Source organism: Ptychodera flava, chromosome 11 (genome assembly GCF_041260155.1).
Source record: "Ptychodera flava strain L36383 chromosome 11, AS_Pfla_20210202, whole genome shotgun sequence".
NCBI lineage: Eukaryota > Metazoa > Hemichordata > Enteropneusta > Ptychoderidae > Ptychodera > Ptychodera flava.
This window is the reverse complement of record NC_091938.1, coordinates 40,977,639-40,994,718: the sequence shown is the minus strand read 5'-3', so window position 1 is coordinate 40,994,718 and position 17,080 is coordinate 40,977,639. Positions and strand designations below refer to the sequence as shown.

Sequence of the window (17,080 nt, the reverse complement as noted above, 5' to 3'; positions counted from 1 at the left end):
TGACACATGTATTGATGAAGAAGGTGGATATCTTTGATAGCTCATTTCAGGATGGCCTGACCAAAAAGGGAAAAAAATTCCGTAAAAATACAGATTTGCATATTTCATGAGACTATATAATAGCAAATAAACGAGAGTTAATTACATTCTAATTAAAGTAAACAAGACTTGCTTAAATCAAGATTTACGCCATAAAAAAACAGCGTATCTGTCAGGTTATAAAGAATCTTGAGCAGGTTATCTTTTACAGTTATGCTCAGCGGAAAGTAGACGATGAGATTAAATGATACCTTACTCAATTACTAATTTACATCAGACACTTTATTTCTAAAACTACACTAGTACCTCACAATATTGCTTGCGAGCGGCAAGTTCTCAAAGACAAGAATAACAAATACCAGACCTAAATGATTCCTTAACATAACAGTCGCTTGCCTGCTTCTCTGCCGACATGAGTGCCTTATCTCTTTCCACTGGTTTATTGCCGTAATCTTATACCACGATACTAATTACACAGCGACAAAAAGACAACTGTAGTTCTTGCTGAAATGAACGTCATCGCCGGGGTAGACCGGCCGACATTGTTGAGACACTGCTCAGTAAGTGTCAAGTAGATTGGATTTTTCAATCTTTAAAATCATGACTTCTGCTTTTGCCAATTTTCATTTTCTTTGACACTAAATGCCTTAAACAGATTACCCTAATTCTTTGTATGAAATGCCTCGACCTAACCCCCCTAATTCTTTGTAAAACAGGTCCACACTTACGATTGATAAATGGGTATTTTGCCAAACCATGGTGGTGAAAATGTTACAATCAACTGCCACTCTGTAATTTGTGCTAGAGTGAAGATAAGTGTGGACAAAAACATTTGGATAAAACTGACTTAATTTGGCAATGTTATCACGCATGGGGGTCTCTAGCTATGTACCATATCGCCAACTTTACAATTTCCTAAGCTACTTTTGATTATTGTGAAATACTGTCTATGTGTCCACTGTTCTGTGTATCTCTTCTAGCAGTCAAACAGTGGTGCAACTATTCTCATGCATACTCTTCCAAGTACATTTGATTGGGATGTTTAACGTTTTGTGTTTATTATATCCAATCAAATGAGACTTTGTCTATCTGTTATTCAATGGCTCAAAATTGATGAGGGTCAATTACAGATTTGTATAATCCTCTACAAGATTTACTCGCCAAACCAGAGAAACCATATAATTATTGTCTGTCTCAAGATATCTTTGCAAGAGCTTTTCAGACAAAACGTTTGATTCATGAATGATGAAGATGTTTCATTATTTGCCTTTTATATATCTCTTGAGAGGCACATATGTTACTTCATGCTTCAGCCAACTTACAGTTGTCTTTTTGTCGCTGTGTAATTAGTATCGTGGTATAAGATTACGGCAATAAACCAGTGGAAAGAGATAAGGCACTCATGTCGGCAGAGAAGCAGGCAAGCGACTGTTATGTTAAGGAATCATTTAGGTCTGGTATTTGTTATTCTTGTCTTTGAGAACTTGCCGCTCGCAAGCAATATTGTGAGGTACTAGTGTAGTTTTAGAAATAAAGTGTCTGATGTAAATTAGTAATTGAGTAAGGTATCATTTAATCTCATCGTCTACTTTCCGTTGAGCATAACTGTAATATCAGTATTTTCATCCTATTAACCAAGCATATTTTAACTTTCAAATTAACATTGTAAGTAAGTTCTGTTGAATAAGTTGAGACAGTACGTACTCAGAGAAAGCACACTGAAGAGACAAATGTTTGTAACTTAAGAAGTTCAAGGTCATCAAAAGCATTATAAGGAATCATGTTACACTTTCATTGCACTGTTTACACAGATTGCATAATTGCTATAAATAGCACGAGGAATCTTACAGCTCAGCTTTACCATAAAAACCCTATCACTTTGACCACTCTTTTAATTGACCACTCTATTTTTTTCCTCAAAAAGTAATCTTATTTTATCCTTACCAAGTCAACCATAAATGGAAATTAGAACTTTCTCTATCTCTATTTATTTGACCACCCTATCATGACAAACTATTATGAGCAATTTCCTTTAGATAACATAAATGGTGGTTCAGAATACATCAAAGTTGGGATTCAGGAAAGTTGCCTTTACATGTTTTAATCCTCCAAGATGTTAAGCATTTCACTATGAACTGTCAAAAAAAGTTGAACTTTCTGATAATTCCACACTAAAATTATTTTGGCTTTGATGATTTCCTAATTAATTCAATTATTTAAAATCATATTAATTATTTTTTTCTGGGTGAATTGATAGGGTTTATACAGTACAAGAATTACATACAATGTAAGTCAAATTTTGACCAAAAATGACAAAAAAATTCCTTAAAAATACACATTTGCATATTTCATCACAATTTGAACAAATCTAAGTTGGGATATCCCTAGGGACCTGTATACCAAATAACAAAGCTGTCTGACCAGCGGTTATGAAGAAGAAGATTTTTTACCAAAAACACCTTTTTTGGCATTAATTTGCCTATTTTCAACAATATCAAAAAATTAAAAAAAATAGTTTCTCAAAATTATATTTTTCATCTACACAACAAATATCAAATCAGTAAGTACTGCGGTTCTCAAGATATTTGAGTGGACGGACGCCTCACAAACGGACATACATACATACATACATACATACATACATACATACATACATACATACATACATACATACATACATACAGACTGACGACGGACGCCGGACGGATACCCATCCCAATAGCTTCTATAGACTATAGTCTATAGTAGCTAAAAATGAATTGTTAAACTGTGCAAAACACCTTCACTGCAAACATTTCTTAATTCCCTAAACTTTTAATTACATCTCTGTCTCTCTCTCTCTCTTTCTCTCTGTCTCTCTCTCTCTGTCTCTCTCTCATATCAACCATCAATCTCTCAGAAACACACTTCATCATTTCCTCTTCGCGCATCACTGTAGCAGCTCTTCTTATCAGGAAGTTATTCACCAGAATACAGAAAGTGCTCTTCAATTGTACAAATTTTACTTTTTCACTGCTATTTTCCAAAAATTTTAGGACTGTCATTAATTGCGGCCTAGTACTACTTACATTGACAGCTACAACATAATCCATGTTATGTAGGTGTAACTGTTCCAACAAGAGGAATATCACTCCTTGCCATTTATTTTGCACCACTTTTTCAAAGAGAGTGTGTGATATGGTCTTGGCTTCTGGCATTTTATATTGACAGGACTTCCAAATGTGTTTCACTATCTTTCCGTCCTCATCTTTTTTCTCCTTTTTCTTCTCAGGTGGATAGTTAATGTTGATGTTGGTGTTCACATTCTTCTGAATCAGGAGAATTGAACAGCTGTAAAAAATAAGTACCACCATGCCAGCCAGTCAGTCAGTCACAACTTCAAAAGTGATAAATGATCAATTACATTGTGCTGTTTTGATACATCAACATGGTTTGATGAAGTTGTAACTTTATTGATCCAAACATTGCTATTATAGAGATGCTAAGTTTTCATCTGCAATGTGTTGACTCTGGTAATGAAGATCAAAGGTTTACGGTGAAAAGACAGAATCGATCCATTCAATACAAGGCATATACTTGGAAACTATATTACAGATCAATACTGGGATATCATGTCTGGTATGGATTTATGATATTTTCTTCCAGAGTTACAACCACAAAAGAGCAATAAAGTACATCAATACGAAAAAAATCTTGAATACTGGTCAAACAACGTCCTAAATCAACCAAACTACATGACATCATACATGTACCAAAAAACTCAACTCAGCAAAACCGCAAGGAATAGCTTATCAAAATTGCTTTCATTGTGCAACAACACATGGAATCAAATTGATATTTTAACACAAGGAACAATGCCCAACCTATGGAATATCAGTGAACTATTATTATCAAAGTTATATGTTGTTACATACAGGACATAGTATCTGAACACAATTTATCAGTAGCATATGATGAGCTGTTCACAGAACAAGAGGAAGGAATTCTAAGAATCATTGCAAACCATTATCATAATAACCACTGAGGTTTGATGTTAATAATTACCTGTCATGTTCTCCTTTGACTGCCAGTCCCAGCGGAGTATTGCCGTCATTGTCTTTATCATCCAACACGATTTTCATCTAAAGTGATATGGATCAAGATTACATTGTGATCAGTAAGTCATTACATATCAATTTATTAGTTCCCAAACGACAGTGACTCCTATCAGGGTATGTTATTCTGAGTGTCAATTATAAACTATGCAATTCACTCTTATTCAAATCACTCTTAATGTTAAAGTAATATATACATTTTAAAGAGAACAATAATGTGTTCATGCCATTCTCTTTGTATTCTCAATTCAAAATATCATTTATAGATCATTGAGTGAAATCAAGAGAGAGAAACAAAATTCATCGCATTCAACAACTTGTTAAATCAAAAGTGTCACTGAATCACACTCATTTCTAAATGCAAAAACCAATATGTATCAAAATAAGGGGCTGAATTAATCAAAGCATAAAAAGATTGAGAAATCGCTTCAAAATGGAAGACAAGGATCAAAACATACCTCTTTTTCATGAGATGTAAAATGCAGAATACAGATAGTTGCCCCTCTGAATGCTGCTCTATGTACCGCTGTTTGTCCAAACATATCCTTCTTATTCACACCTTCATTTTTCATTGCATTGGTCAGCAATGTGACAACCTCGATGGGATCTATCTGTGATTTGTCTGTGTGTCTGTAAGTCAATGAAAATAAACATTATTACAGAGATCAGAAATGTTATACCATCATTTCAAGGAATTATCATTTAATAAAAGAGCATACATGCTAATGTATTACTGAAAATATGGTAATTAGTAGAATATGTTAACGAATGATCTGTAATTACAGTGGCAGATAATTAACATAAATTACTTAGGCCTTACTATGAATACTAACTTATTGAGTGAATACAATGCCATTGCTTCAAAGTTTCATAATTTTTCACTTCTAGATTAATTTTCTGGAGAGCGCTGATTTACATGAAAAAGGAAATGGAGGTAAGATGTGTTATGATAAATACAAGGTACCATTTTTTATTAGCTGCTGATAGACAAAGTAATAACTAAATAGTGTTGAGACCAGTGATGGCATTTCAACGCTAAAATTTATCAAACTTGTCATTCAGTCAATCCCTATATTTAACGAATACAATTGAAACTAAAATTTTGGCCAGAGTTGTTTACAATTCAGTTCTAATTCTGCCCCCAACACTTGCTACACTAGGTTCGGATGTTATTGCAAGCCCTTTATGTTAAGCAAATGGAACATTTTCAGTATGTGTTACATGCACAACAATTTAACCTCCTTAGGCAGCCCTAATGCCTAAAAGTGAACATTTCACACAAAGTCTACAGACACTTGACATATCATGTGTCTATGATATTGTGTTTATTCAAAATGGTGAATGCCGTTCTTGATTCTATCCTCACAGGGGGTGTCTATACTTACTCTCCCATTTTGACAAATGCATAATGCAGTGGCAGTCTTCCATACTTGTCTGCTGCCCTAGGATTGGCACCTCTTTCCAGCAAGATTTCTTCAATCTCAATGGATGAGTCTGGTCCTCCAGTGTTGCTATTGACGGCATAGTGTAATGGAGTACAGTTCTTATCATCAACAATATTCACCTGTGCTCCACTGTCAAGCAATGCTTTCACAGCTCCACTTGCTTCATGTGTTGATGCTGAAAAATGAAGACAACCCATTCATTTCTATGAGTACTATCACTTCTGAGTTTTCTATTTTCCTGATCGATATAAATCATGTACTAAGCTTTTGACCTAAAACTCAATACACTAAAGTTGACCAATTAAATAACTTTACGAAAGCAATTTCAGCAAATTAAAGAGATTCAAACTTAACATTTTCCTTAGATGGTCAAGTTATGTAATTTTTAAATCTGGCACTGTATCTAAATTTGTTACAAAACATGACACTAAACTGTCTGTCTATTAGTGGATTAATCACCACATATCTCCGCAGCTATGGCCTTACCTGCTGTGTATGTACATGTATAGTGTAATGCAGATTTCTTATTCCGATTGTCAATAGCATTGATATTCTTGCTGTTCTTGGCTATCTTACTGACAACACTGTACAGTCCTTCCCTGAAACATTAATTATGTCACAATATCATAAACATTTATCCCAGTTAATATTTCATGTTTTCTAGTCCTTCATTTTTCATGTTAAACACTGTAGCAGATAAAATGGTTGACAGGTACTGCAGCTATACTATAGCAACAAAAATAAATGTGCAGGGAACAAAGCGATAACAAAACAGTTTGCCGACTAAAGGATGTGTTTTCATTACTCATAGAGGTAAACCGGATATTGAAGAATTAAAAGTGGAATTCGCATACAAGGTAGATGATAAAGCAAATCAAGAGAGACTGGTCCTGTGACATGGGAACTCAGGGATCAATGACACAGTCTGTTGACATCATTGGCTGTCTCATACTAATATGACGACATCATTGGCTGTCTCATGCTATATGATGACATCATTGGCTGTCTCATACTCAGATGATGACATCATTGGCTGTCTCATACTCAGATGATGACGTCATTGGCTGTCTCAGACTCAGATGATGACGTCATTGGCTTTCTCAGACTCAAAATTGGATTGAAATCATAATAGTGAATGTTATGACAAAACTACCTGGCAGCCAATACCACTGGGGGCGCTTTACCATCATTTTTCTCATCTTCAGATGCCAGGTTAACATCAGCACCTGCTGAGACCTGCAGAAAAGTGACAGCAAACATCATAAATTAGAGGGTTGATTGTCTTCATACAGTACATTTGTAATGTACAGATTAGTTTAATTGTAATTATATCTCTATGACAGAGTTGCACCTTTGATACTGACATTAGTTTTGGAAAGTATTTGTAAATATCCTTTTTTACACATGAACAATTTTGTTCATATTTTCTTATGTGATATACAGAAATTCTGAGAATGGTACATAACTGATATATGCTCTTACCAACAGTTCAGCTGCTGTTCTATGTTTAGCCCTGATCGCCATCAACAGTGGAGTTTCACCTTTCAGATTTCTCTTATTCAAATCAGGTTTGTATTTGAGAATCAAGTCCAATGCTGGCCTTTCAAAAGACTTGTCACCTTCCATTACTGGAATTTCCTTGGTTTCAATGAGAATGTGAGCTAACGTTTGGAGACCTACAGAATTAAAATATCAAGAATACTGCCATGTTGTAAAAACACGCTGCATGCCGGCAGACATTACCTATCAAACTGTAATCTCCATAAATATCCATCTGTCTGTCTGTCTGTCTGACTGTGACTGTCTGTCTGTGTCTATCTATCTGTCTGTCTGTCTGACTGTGACTGTCTGTCTGTGTCTATCTATCTGTCTGTCTGTCTGACTATGACTGTCTGTCTGTGTCTATCTATCTGTCTGTCTGTCTGTCTATCAACAGCTAACCTTCAAATCAATCCTCTGAACCTCTAGACAGAGCTAGATATACCTGCCATTCTATATTCAATAACGCCAATGTTTGATGTTGCAAGGATAATGCTTCACTGTATCCAGTGTAGGCTTTACCTTGGTATCATGTAATGTGTGAGGTGTAAATAACTGATGTATGATACAGGTTTAACATACAACAATACAACATATAACATTTTAATAACAAGTCATTGACAATGACATAGTCCCCACTTGTAATAGGAGTATTAGTCTTGAGGGGGCAGGGAAATGAGGTCATTAAGAAGTATCACTAAAGTGTATATGTTCAGATCTATGGACACATAGGTCTATGTCATTGTTCCCAATTTGAAACAAGAGGCATGTCTAAGTTATGGTTCTAAATCGGGAAAAAAGATCAAACCTCTAGCTGTATTGGCCAGCCAAGAAATACATATGTGCATAATAAATGAGGTACAAGATGTGACATCTTAAGGTCTATTATCCTATCAAAATTGAAGCGTAAAGAACTTGTGATTACTGAGTTATGCATATATATGCATATTCAAGGTCAAAGGTCATCAAGGTCACGTGACATTTTGAAAAAAAACATTGTATTGCTAATTAATCCATATATGCCAAAATTCAGACCTCTAGCTCTATTGGCTTGCCCACAATTATATATGGGCATAATTAACGAGCCAAGGTCACGTGACATTTTGTCAAAAAAATTGTATTGCTAAGGTATCCCTATATACCAAAAATCAGACCTCTAGCTCTATTCGCTCACTCAAAATTAGATATGTGCATAATTAATGAGGTACAATATGTGGCGTCATAAGGTGTCCCATCATACCGAATATGAAGGGTGTATCACTTGTGGTTCCTGAGTTATGCACAAATATGTATATTTGAGGTCAAAGTGCATTGACATCACTTGACATTTTGTCAAAAAAATTGTATTGCTAAGTTATCCCTATATACCAAAAATCAGACCTCTAGCTCTATTGGCTCGCTCAAAATTAGATATGCACATAATTAATGAGGTACAATATGTGGCGTCATAAGGTGTCCCATCATACCAAATATGAAGGGTGTAGCATTAGTGATTACTGAGTTATGGACAAATATGTATATTTGAGGTTAAAGGTCACCAAGGTCACGTGACATTTTGTCAAAAAAATTGTATTGCTAAGTTATCCATATATACCAAAAATCTGACCTCTAGCTCTATTGGCTCGCTCAAAATTAGATATGCACATAATTAATGAGGTACAATATGTGGCGTCATAGGGTGTCCCATCATACCATATATGAAAGTTTACCACTTGTGGTTACTGAGTTATGGACAAATATGTATATTCGAGGTCAAAGGTCACCAAGGTCACATGACATTTTGTCAAAGTGTCTGAGATATCTGCGTGAACGGATGGACTCACGGACTGACATGACCCAATCTATGAGCCCCCTGGACTTTATCTGTGGGGACTAAAAACTGTGTCACTGCATCCTTTTTGCAATATGAATACGATGAAAACTAAATTTTATTTATCTTGGGAGCCTATGTACTGCCTTATACATGGGAGTCTATGGACTGCCTTATACATGGGAGTCTATGGACTTCCTTATACATGGGAGTCTATGGACTGCCTTATACATGGGAGTCTATGGTCTGCCTTATACATGGGAGTCTATGGACTGCCTTATACATGGGAGTCTATGGTCTGCCTTATACATGGGAGTCTATGGTCTGCCTTATACATGGGAGTCTATGGTCTGCCTTATACATGGGAGTCTATGGTCTGCCTTATACATGGGAGTCTATGGAGGTGAAAACTAAAAAGTCCTCTACCACGGCCAAATTTGATCGCATTGTGAAACAAATCGACGTGCATCTGTATGAGGTATGGTACTATCCTTGTACCAAGTTTGAACGAAATCGCTCCAGGCGTCTCTGAGATATCTGCGTGAACGGACGGACGCACGGACGGACAGACGGACGCACGGACGCACGGACATGACCAAACCTATAAGTCCCCCCGGACGGTGTCCGTGGGGACTAAAAATGATAGAGAAAACAGTGTGAAAATCTCAGTAATACTTTATGGGTTGCCTGTGCCAGTGTGAAAATCTCAGTAATACTTTATGGGTTGCCTGTGCTTATACATGGGAGTCTATGGACTGCCTTATACATGGGGGTCTATGGAGGTGAAAACTAAAAAGTTCTCTAACACGGCCAAATTTGATCGCATTGTAAAACAAATCGAAGTGCATCTGTATGAGGTAGGGTACTATCCTTGAACCAAGTTTGAAAAAAATCGCTCCAGGCGTCTCTGAGATATCTGGGTGAACGGACGCACGCACGCACGCACGCACGCACACACGGACGGACACACGGACATGACCAAACCTATAAGTCCCCCCGGACGGTGTCCGTGGGGACTAATAAATCACACCCAACTATGAGTATACTATGAGATTTTGACCAGTTTATGACATATATGCATGAGTGATAGCAAGTGCACATATGAAGTGAATTGGTTAAAATATTGTGGTATCCCCGTTGCTGAGGTTGTTTGTTGCTATTCTATTACAACAGCATATTCTGGCCTGAATCGAAAAAAGACATTCTTTCTGACTGAAAGTTCACGTGAGTTCAAGATTTGCTGTATTGTGAATGCAGCACAGTTATTTTCACATCTCAACCAATCAGATTACTGTATCCACAGCATCCGTATACTGTATGATATAATACAAACGATTTGAATGATACACCTTACATGTAAACTCTGCTGTGATATGTGATATGTTCCGTATGATACAATATATGATGTCTACAGGGATATGACCATTCTGTTTCAAGCCACTAATTTCCCAATCATTCCACAAAAATAACACATATTTTCTGCATGTAATGATTTGTTTCATCGGCTACCCAGAACAAGACATGACATGTGAAAGCAATATTGGACAGATACTGGTTGAAGAGAATAAACATCATAGCTTATGAACAATGCATTTACGTATTTATTACCTCTTTCATCATATTCCCTGTCTGTATCATGTTTTTTCTGTCTCTTAACAACCTGAGTGTTGACATCAGCTTTCACTTTCTCTATAAGGGCCTGCAAATCAAACAAAGTCAGTGAGAGAGACAGATCTAATTGTAAACTACAGTATCCTATAGACAGATCTAATTGTAAACTACAGTATCCTATAGTCAGATCTAATGGTAAACTACAGTATCCTATAGACAGATCTAATGGTAAACTACAGTATCCTATAGTCAGATCTAATGGTAAACTACAGTATCCTATAGACAGATCTAATTGTAAACTACAGTATCCTATAGACAGATCTAATTGTAAACTACAGTATCCTATAGACAGATCTAATGGTAAACTACAGTATCCTATAGACAGATCTAATGGTAAACTACAGTATCCTATAGACAGATCTAATGGTAAACTACAGTATCCTATAGACAGATCTAATTGTAAACTACAGTATCCTATAGACAGATCTAATTGTAAACTACAGTACCCTATAGACAGATCTAATGGTAAACTACAGTATCCTATAGACAGATCTAATTGTAAACTACAGTATCCTATAGACAGAAACTATACAATCAATACAGTTATCTATACAGGTAGCCTCTCATTTGTTTGTGTCACACAGACACATATATTGCTATAGGTTTATAAATCTCAACGTTCAACACATTGAATACTTACTGCCCTATCACATGATTGCATTGATATATTGTGGTACAATTCTACACTATCCTTGGGGCACAATGATTGTAGCTTGCAAGATATGCTTGGCTAACATTAATATAAACAATGTTTATTATTATTTGTAAATATTATAAAACAGTTGGTCATAACAATCATAAGCTTTAAATAACAATTAAATTAAATTAACAAGTAAAGGTTAATTATAATAAGTTGAATATGGGTGAATATCACTTTTCTAAACTTTACATCTGATTAAGGTGTTCATCTGACTCAAAATGCAACCCCAAATGATATTGTACAACAAGTAACTCCAAATATCAGTGAGTTGGGATTGTTGGTGTGTAACCCTAAATCTATATAAAAATGATTTTATTAGTAAGAACTGTGGAGTCCAAGCATATGGTACAGCAACACTGCTGGAAATAAATAGAACTACATGGATTTTGGAACATCCCGATAGCACTCATTCAAAGTAGTAAGTCTTACCTTCAACATATTCCTCCCTCTCTCTAGCATTGCTAGTTTTTCTGATTGTTGCTTGTGGTACATCACATTAGGCTGAAAAGAGATAGTAATTGTGGAGTATGTGAGTGCTAGCTATTATGCAACTTGGTACAATGCATTGTTAATTCCAGATATCAAAGTTATCTCCAGGAAAATGTAAATTTTAGATTTGTGATGGTGACATTACAGAAGACAGTCTACATGGCCATTGTACAACATGTGAAAGGACTCTATAAAAGAATGATATTATTGAATTGCGGCCTCATCTACAGCCTTTGTGAATAATACAAGCCCTAACAAAATGACAGATTAGATAAAAAGTTTCAGTAAAATAGCTATTTTGAGCAAACTCTGGTTAATGTACAATAGAGACTCACTTCACTTTTCATCCACATATGCTAATAAGCTGGTCCTACTGCATCACTGAAACAATGGGGTTGTACCACTCAATCATTGTGATAGGTTAAATTGTAATACAATACACAGGTTTGTAAATAGTCATCAAGTTACTTACATCAAAGTTTGCATAGACCTGGCCACACCTTAGCAATGGGGTATAACCTTCAGAATCAATCTGTTTACTCATTTTATTCAAAATACTGACTTCAGAAGATCCATCACCATTACTCTCCTGTCACGTACAAAGATAATATGAAAGGTATGAGATTCTACTGAAGTAGAATAACAAAATATCCCACTTGTAGTCTTGAGTGTCAGTTTGGTGGGAATATAACATACAGACATTCACCATCAGGCTTGCTATTGGCATCACTGTGAGTATACAGAGGAATAATTTGAAAACATGTTATCAATCATACTTGATGCATACTTTGACCATCACACTTTATCACTTGGCAACTGACTACTTCTTAATATAGATATGAAATAAAGTTTGATGACAGATTAATATATTATTTGGAGTTGGGAATCACTTCCATTTGTACATAAGGTTGAACTCAATATTATCAGGTTGGAATGTTTTTGTCACATTGAGATGAAATTGACATATTTAACCACAAGACACATCTTTGCTGAAAAGAGCCATTGCTAACTCTGATATCTGTTCATTTTTCTCTATTTAGTGTTCATGGAGGCTTTTTCAATAACTTTGCTTCTGATCATGTCATCAATAGTAAAGAGTTCTGGTGAGAAAATATTCAAAATAAGTTTTGAAGTCTAGAGAGAGAGATTCTTCACTAATCAGCTGACAGTTGATGGCTTGCCGATGTTTATCCATGTCTTAACATGGGTTTCCAGTATTCAGTGTTTTGTAGATCTGTTGTGCCTTACCTTTCTTACAATAGTGTCAATGAGAGAGGCTAAATCACTGTTCAGACACTGCTTTGCCATGATGTGGAGTACATTTTCACCAACTTTGCTTGTATCATTGTCTTCCGTTGAGATTGGACTTCCCTTTTCAACTAGTAGTTTTACTAGTTCAACATTATCCTGGAAAATAAAACAATTGTACAATTACATTTTGGTGAACCATCCCTGTATATGAAAGACAAACTCTGGCACAGAAAGTACATTCTGTCAAGTCTACTAATGCCAAACAGAAAGTATATATTTTAAAATACCAGACTAACATGCCTATAATTAACATTTAACAGATTTGAAAATGCATTCTTGATTTGGTAAAACTTTGGTCAAAAGTTTTCTTGAGGAATGTTGGGGCACAACCTAAATAACCTTACACTACGAGGAAATTCATTTTCAAGGTGCATACTACCTTATATTATTGGGATGTTTACAAGATACAAATCTTGGAAGAAATATAACTCTGTTCCATACACATCCTGTCATTATAAAATATGACATAAATATACTTGATGTAGAATGCACTTCAGGGACAGACATTCAGACTCTCAAATATTTTCAGGACAGTCTGAGCAAACGTTTATCACTTTTATGATCAATACTACCTTAACAGGAAATATAATTATTGTAAGACACACCTGTTGTATGGCAATGACCAGCGGTGATTCACCAAGACTGTTAACAACAGAAGGATCACAACCATTATCAAGTAAGAGTTTAGCAACTTCCAAACTCAGATTAACCTTGGCAATGTCTGTCTTATTCTGAAATAAAGAACAAGATGTTTTGATATCAAAACTCTCCACAGCCATTCATTTGATGCCACAGGGATAGATAATGCTTATCTATTAGCTGAACAGCTCAGACAGAGTAAATCTTGCATGTTAGCTGAACAGTCAAAACACTGAACTACAAAACAGAAGGTAACAAATATTTTTGTGAAGAGTGATGATTTTGTGGCACAAATCACAAACTGAAATATAATTACAATATCATATTTTATTGTCCTAATCAAAGAAGCACTGAAAACATGGCAACTCAAGTTTGACAATTCTAAAATTACAAATCAACTTACTGAATATGCATTTTCTTGGAGAGAGTTACTGGCCAGGTGGTGAAGCTACAAAGGAGGAAAATAAAATTATTATGCTGTGTCTAATATTTGTAGACACTTTCCTGATATTTGGAGGTTGTAGAGAATAAACAAACTTGCTGGAAATTTCCAAACACTCTGAAAGCTCAACTTGTGAACAGCTAATTTTCTTATCGATTATTCACAGCAATATACACAAAATTGACTCACAAAACTTTGACTGTTTTCTTAATATTCTGCAAAAGTCCTTGGCTAGAAAAGGTTTCACACCATACCATTGAATATTGTGTTTAAGGGGAGGGGTTGATGGAAATGCACGTGTGCAAATTTCTTGGCTGCAAGCAATGTATTTCATGCACGTTATCAAGGAGATTCAAGAGAAATCACATCAATATGGCTGCAAGATGTAAATTTTACGATAAACATTTTGAAAAACATGTTTTAACATTTATCAATCGCCAACGTATCTTGGATACGGTATCTACATGGGTCATATGGGTCCCATATAACCTTTGAGCCAAGCTCTGACAACCCCCTCCCCTTAATATGCAATTATCCGTATTGTCATTTGTATAACTGTGATACAATATTCTACTTTCAGTGAAGTATAACTTACTGCATTATTTTTATTGATATCTGTTATTTTGACATCTGCTTTCTTGTCAATGACAAGGTATCGTATCTGTGCAGGCAATCCTTTTAGAAGTGGACTACCAGCTACTAACATCACCAGGGTACATCCATTTTCATCTTTGAAATTCACGTCGACACCTTCCTGTTCAAGCAGTAAATCTGCACACCCTGTGTTGCCCTTCATAATAGCTACACCAAGGGGAGTGGTCTGAAAGAACAAAACAAAACACAGTAAAAAATATGGTATTTTTGGTCAAGCGTCAAATGGTAGGAATTAGGAATTTGTAATACTTCACTCATTAGCCCTGGTGGCCATTCTTGTTCAACAGAGTGCCCTGCACATTAATAAAATATCCAATAGACATATGTATGACATAAATCTGACCACAGAAAACCATCTTCATCCGGTTCATAATAGATTTATTGGTATCGGGCTGATGTAAATGAGTCTTTGAGATGGTTGACAAGACATACTACACAAATATACTGTGAGAGATCCACATAACCATTTTACACAATTTCTCTGTAAACAAAATCAACCAAACTATTGAAAACACTGAGGATCTACCAAGGTCTGGTGGTGCACAGGTGAAATCAGATCAAATAGACAGCATTGCCATCTCACCTTCCATTCATTGGGTGTGTTGATATCAGCTCCAGCCTTGATGAGTAACTTCAAGCAGTACCACCATCCATACCCAGCAGCATAATGTGTGACTGTGTTACCAGATGAATCTGCTGTGTTTGGGTTAGCACCTTTCCTTAAGAAGTAGGAAGCTACAGGGTAATGTCCATTCATTACAGCATGGATCAGTGCAGTCCTCTTCAGTTTGTCTGTTCAATAAAGTAATACGTATGATATAAATTTTCAAAAGAAATTTTCAATGTTTTGTCACGACATGAACATGTGATTGGAGTGACACTTTGTAACAGTATGTGTCAACCGAAACTCATTACTTCTATGTTGAGGACCTTAAAATGTGTAAAGATAGCCTTGACAATAATTCATAATAATGGTAAGAATTTAACAGCAATACACTGGTTTCCTTTACAATGATGAGTCATAGATATAATTGCAAATTTATACAAAGACAGAGTTCAGGAGTTTTCCATGATAAGTTTGAGTTGGTGTAGGGCACAACTGGTTTGTTACCTTTCTTTTCAATAGCAGCACCAGCTTCCACCAATATCTTCACAATTGTCAGATTTCCCTTGGCAGAAGCTAACATCAACGCTGTCATTTTATTTCTTCCAGCACTAAGTGGTTTATCCACGGTGGCGCCATGCTTGACTAAGGCACGTATTGCATCCTGTCACATAAAATGTACAATTTATCATTAGGCAAGATACTAAAATCACTGTCACCACTCTGTAACCTAGGATACTGTCATCAGGGAAAGAGAAATTAAGTATGACTATGGATGTCCTTTCTACGGACAGTGTTGTCTTTTTTTTATTAAATCATTCATCTGCTCTTACTAGACCAAGAATTACCACAAATAAGGCATCTTTTCAATTTCAAGACAATCATGTTGGGAAGTCTCGATTTTCTGTACAATTCATCAACACTACCATGGTTGGGTTTCAACCCATAACATACCGTTTGTCCATTTTCAGCGGCCAGATGGAGAGCAGTATAGGACCATCTGTTGGCTCTATCAATGCCACCTACATGCAAACTTTCATCCTCATCACGACTACGCTTTGCATCTTTGATTTTCTTCATCAGAATTTCAATGTTGTGAGTTCTTCCTGCTTTGGCGGCAACCATCAATGGTGTAAAGTTGAGATTGTCTGTTTCCTCTGTATTCATACCCCTGTCAAAATACAATCATTTCTTATCAGCAATCTAGCATTAAATTCCTGTAAACATCCATTTCCATAGTGTTCCATAGTGACAGTAGCTGTAACTTTTTATAACTTTTCACTATTTCTGTTTTGAATGTCAATTTCAAGTCGTTGTTTATACTCCAAAAATCCTGCTGATACAACCGCTATTCAGCTTGTCAATATGTGTAAAATGAACGGTTATTGTTTTGCATTTCAATTCTAGTCTACACCAGAATTCACGTGTTATAGACAGTAACATATACAGGTTGAGTTGACGATTGTGTCTTAATATTATATATATCTATCTTTATCTATCTATCTATATTATGTGTCTGTGTGTTGAGTTGACAATTGTATCTCAACACACACAACACACACACACACATACATATATATATCTGTATATATATATATATATATATATATATATATATATATATATATATATATATATATATA

General features: G+C 35.6%; 1 protein-coding gene across 2 annotated transcripts in view; it reads right to left on the bottom strand.

The window, feature by feature from the left end:
• LOC139144539 (poly [ADP-ribose] polymerase tankyrase-like) overlaps nt 1-17,080 on the bottom strand; it is an 83,503-nt gene that overhangs the window by 25,812 nt on the left and 40,611 nt on the right. For both annotated transcript variants that reach the window (XM_070715240.1, XM_070715239.1), the window contains exons 14-30: nt 16,392-16,608; nt 15,945-16,101; nt 15,417-15,625; nt 14,775-14,999; nt 14,141-14,185; nt 13,704-13,829; nt 13,036-13,194; nt 12,260-12,376; nt 11,728-11,799; nt 10,536-10,626; nt 7,061-7,254; nt 6,732-6,814; nt 6,065-6,177; nt 5,519-5,753; nt 4,592-4,763; nt 4,084-4,160; nt 3,108-3,369 (exon numbers count right to left, since the gene is read on the bottom strand). In XM_070715240.1, the coding sequence (XP_070571341.1) occupies nt 3,108-3,369; nt 4,084-4,160; nt 4,592-4,763; nt 5,519-5,753; nt 6,065-6,177; nt 6,732-6,814; nt 7,061-7,254; nt 10,536-10,626; nt 11,728-11,799; nt 12,260-12,376; nt 13,036-13,194; nt 13,704-13,829; nt 14,141-14,185; nt 14,775-14,999; nt 15,417-15,625; nt 15,945-16,101; nt 16,392-16,608 (2,554 nt within the window). The remainder of the gene's footprint in view (nt 1-3,107; nt 3,370-4,083; nt 4,161-4,591; nt 4,764-5,518; nt 5,754-6,064; nt 6,178-6,731; nt 6,815-7,060; nt 7,255-10,535; nt 10,627-11,727; nt 11,800-12,259; nt 12,377-13,035; nt 13,195-13,703; nt 13,830-14,140; nt 14,186-14,774; nt 15,000-15,416; nt 15,626-15,944; nt 16,102-16,391; nt 16,609-17,080) is intronic.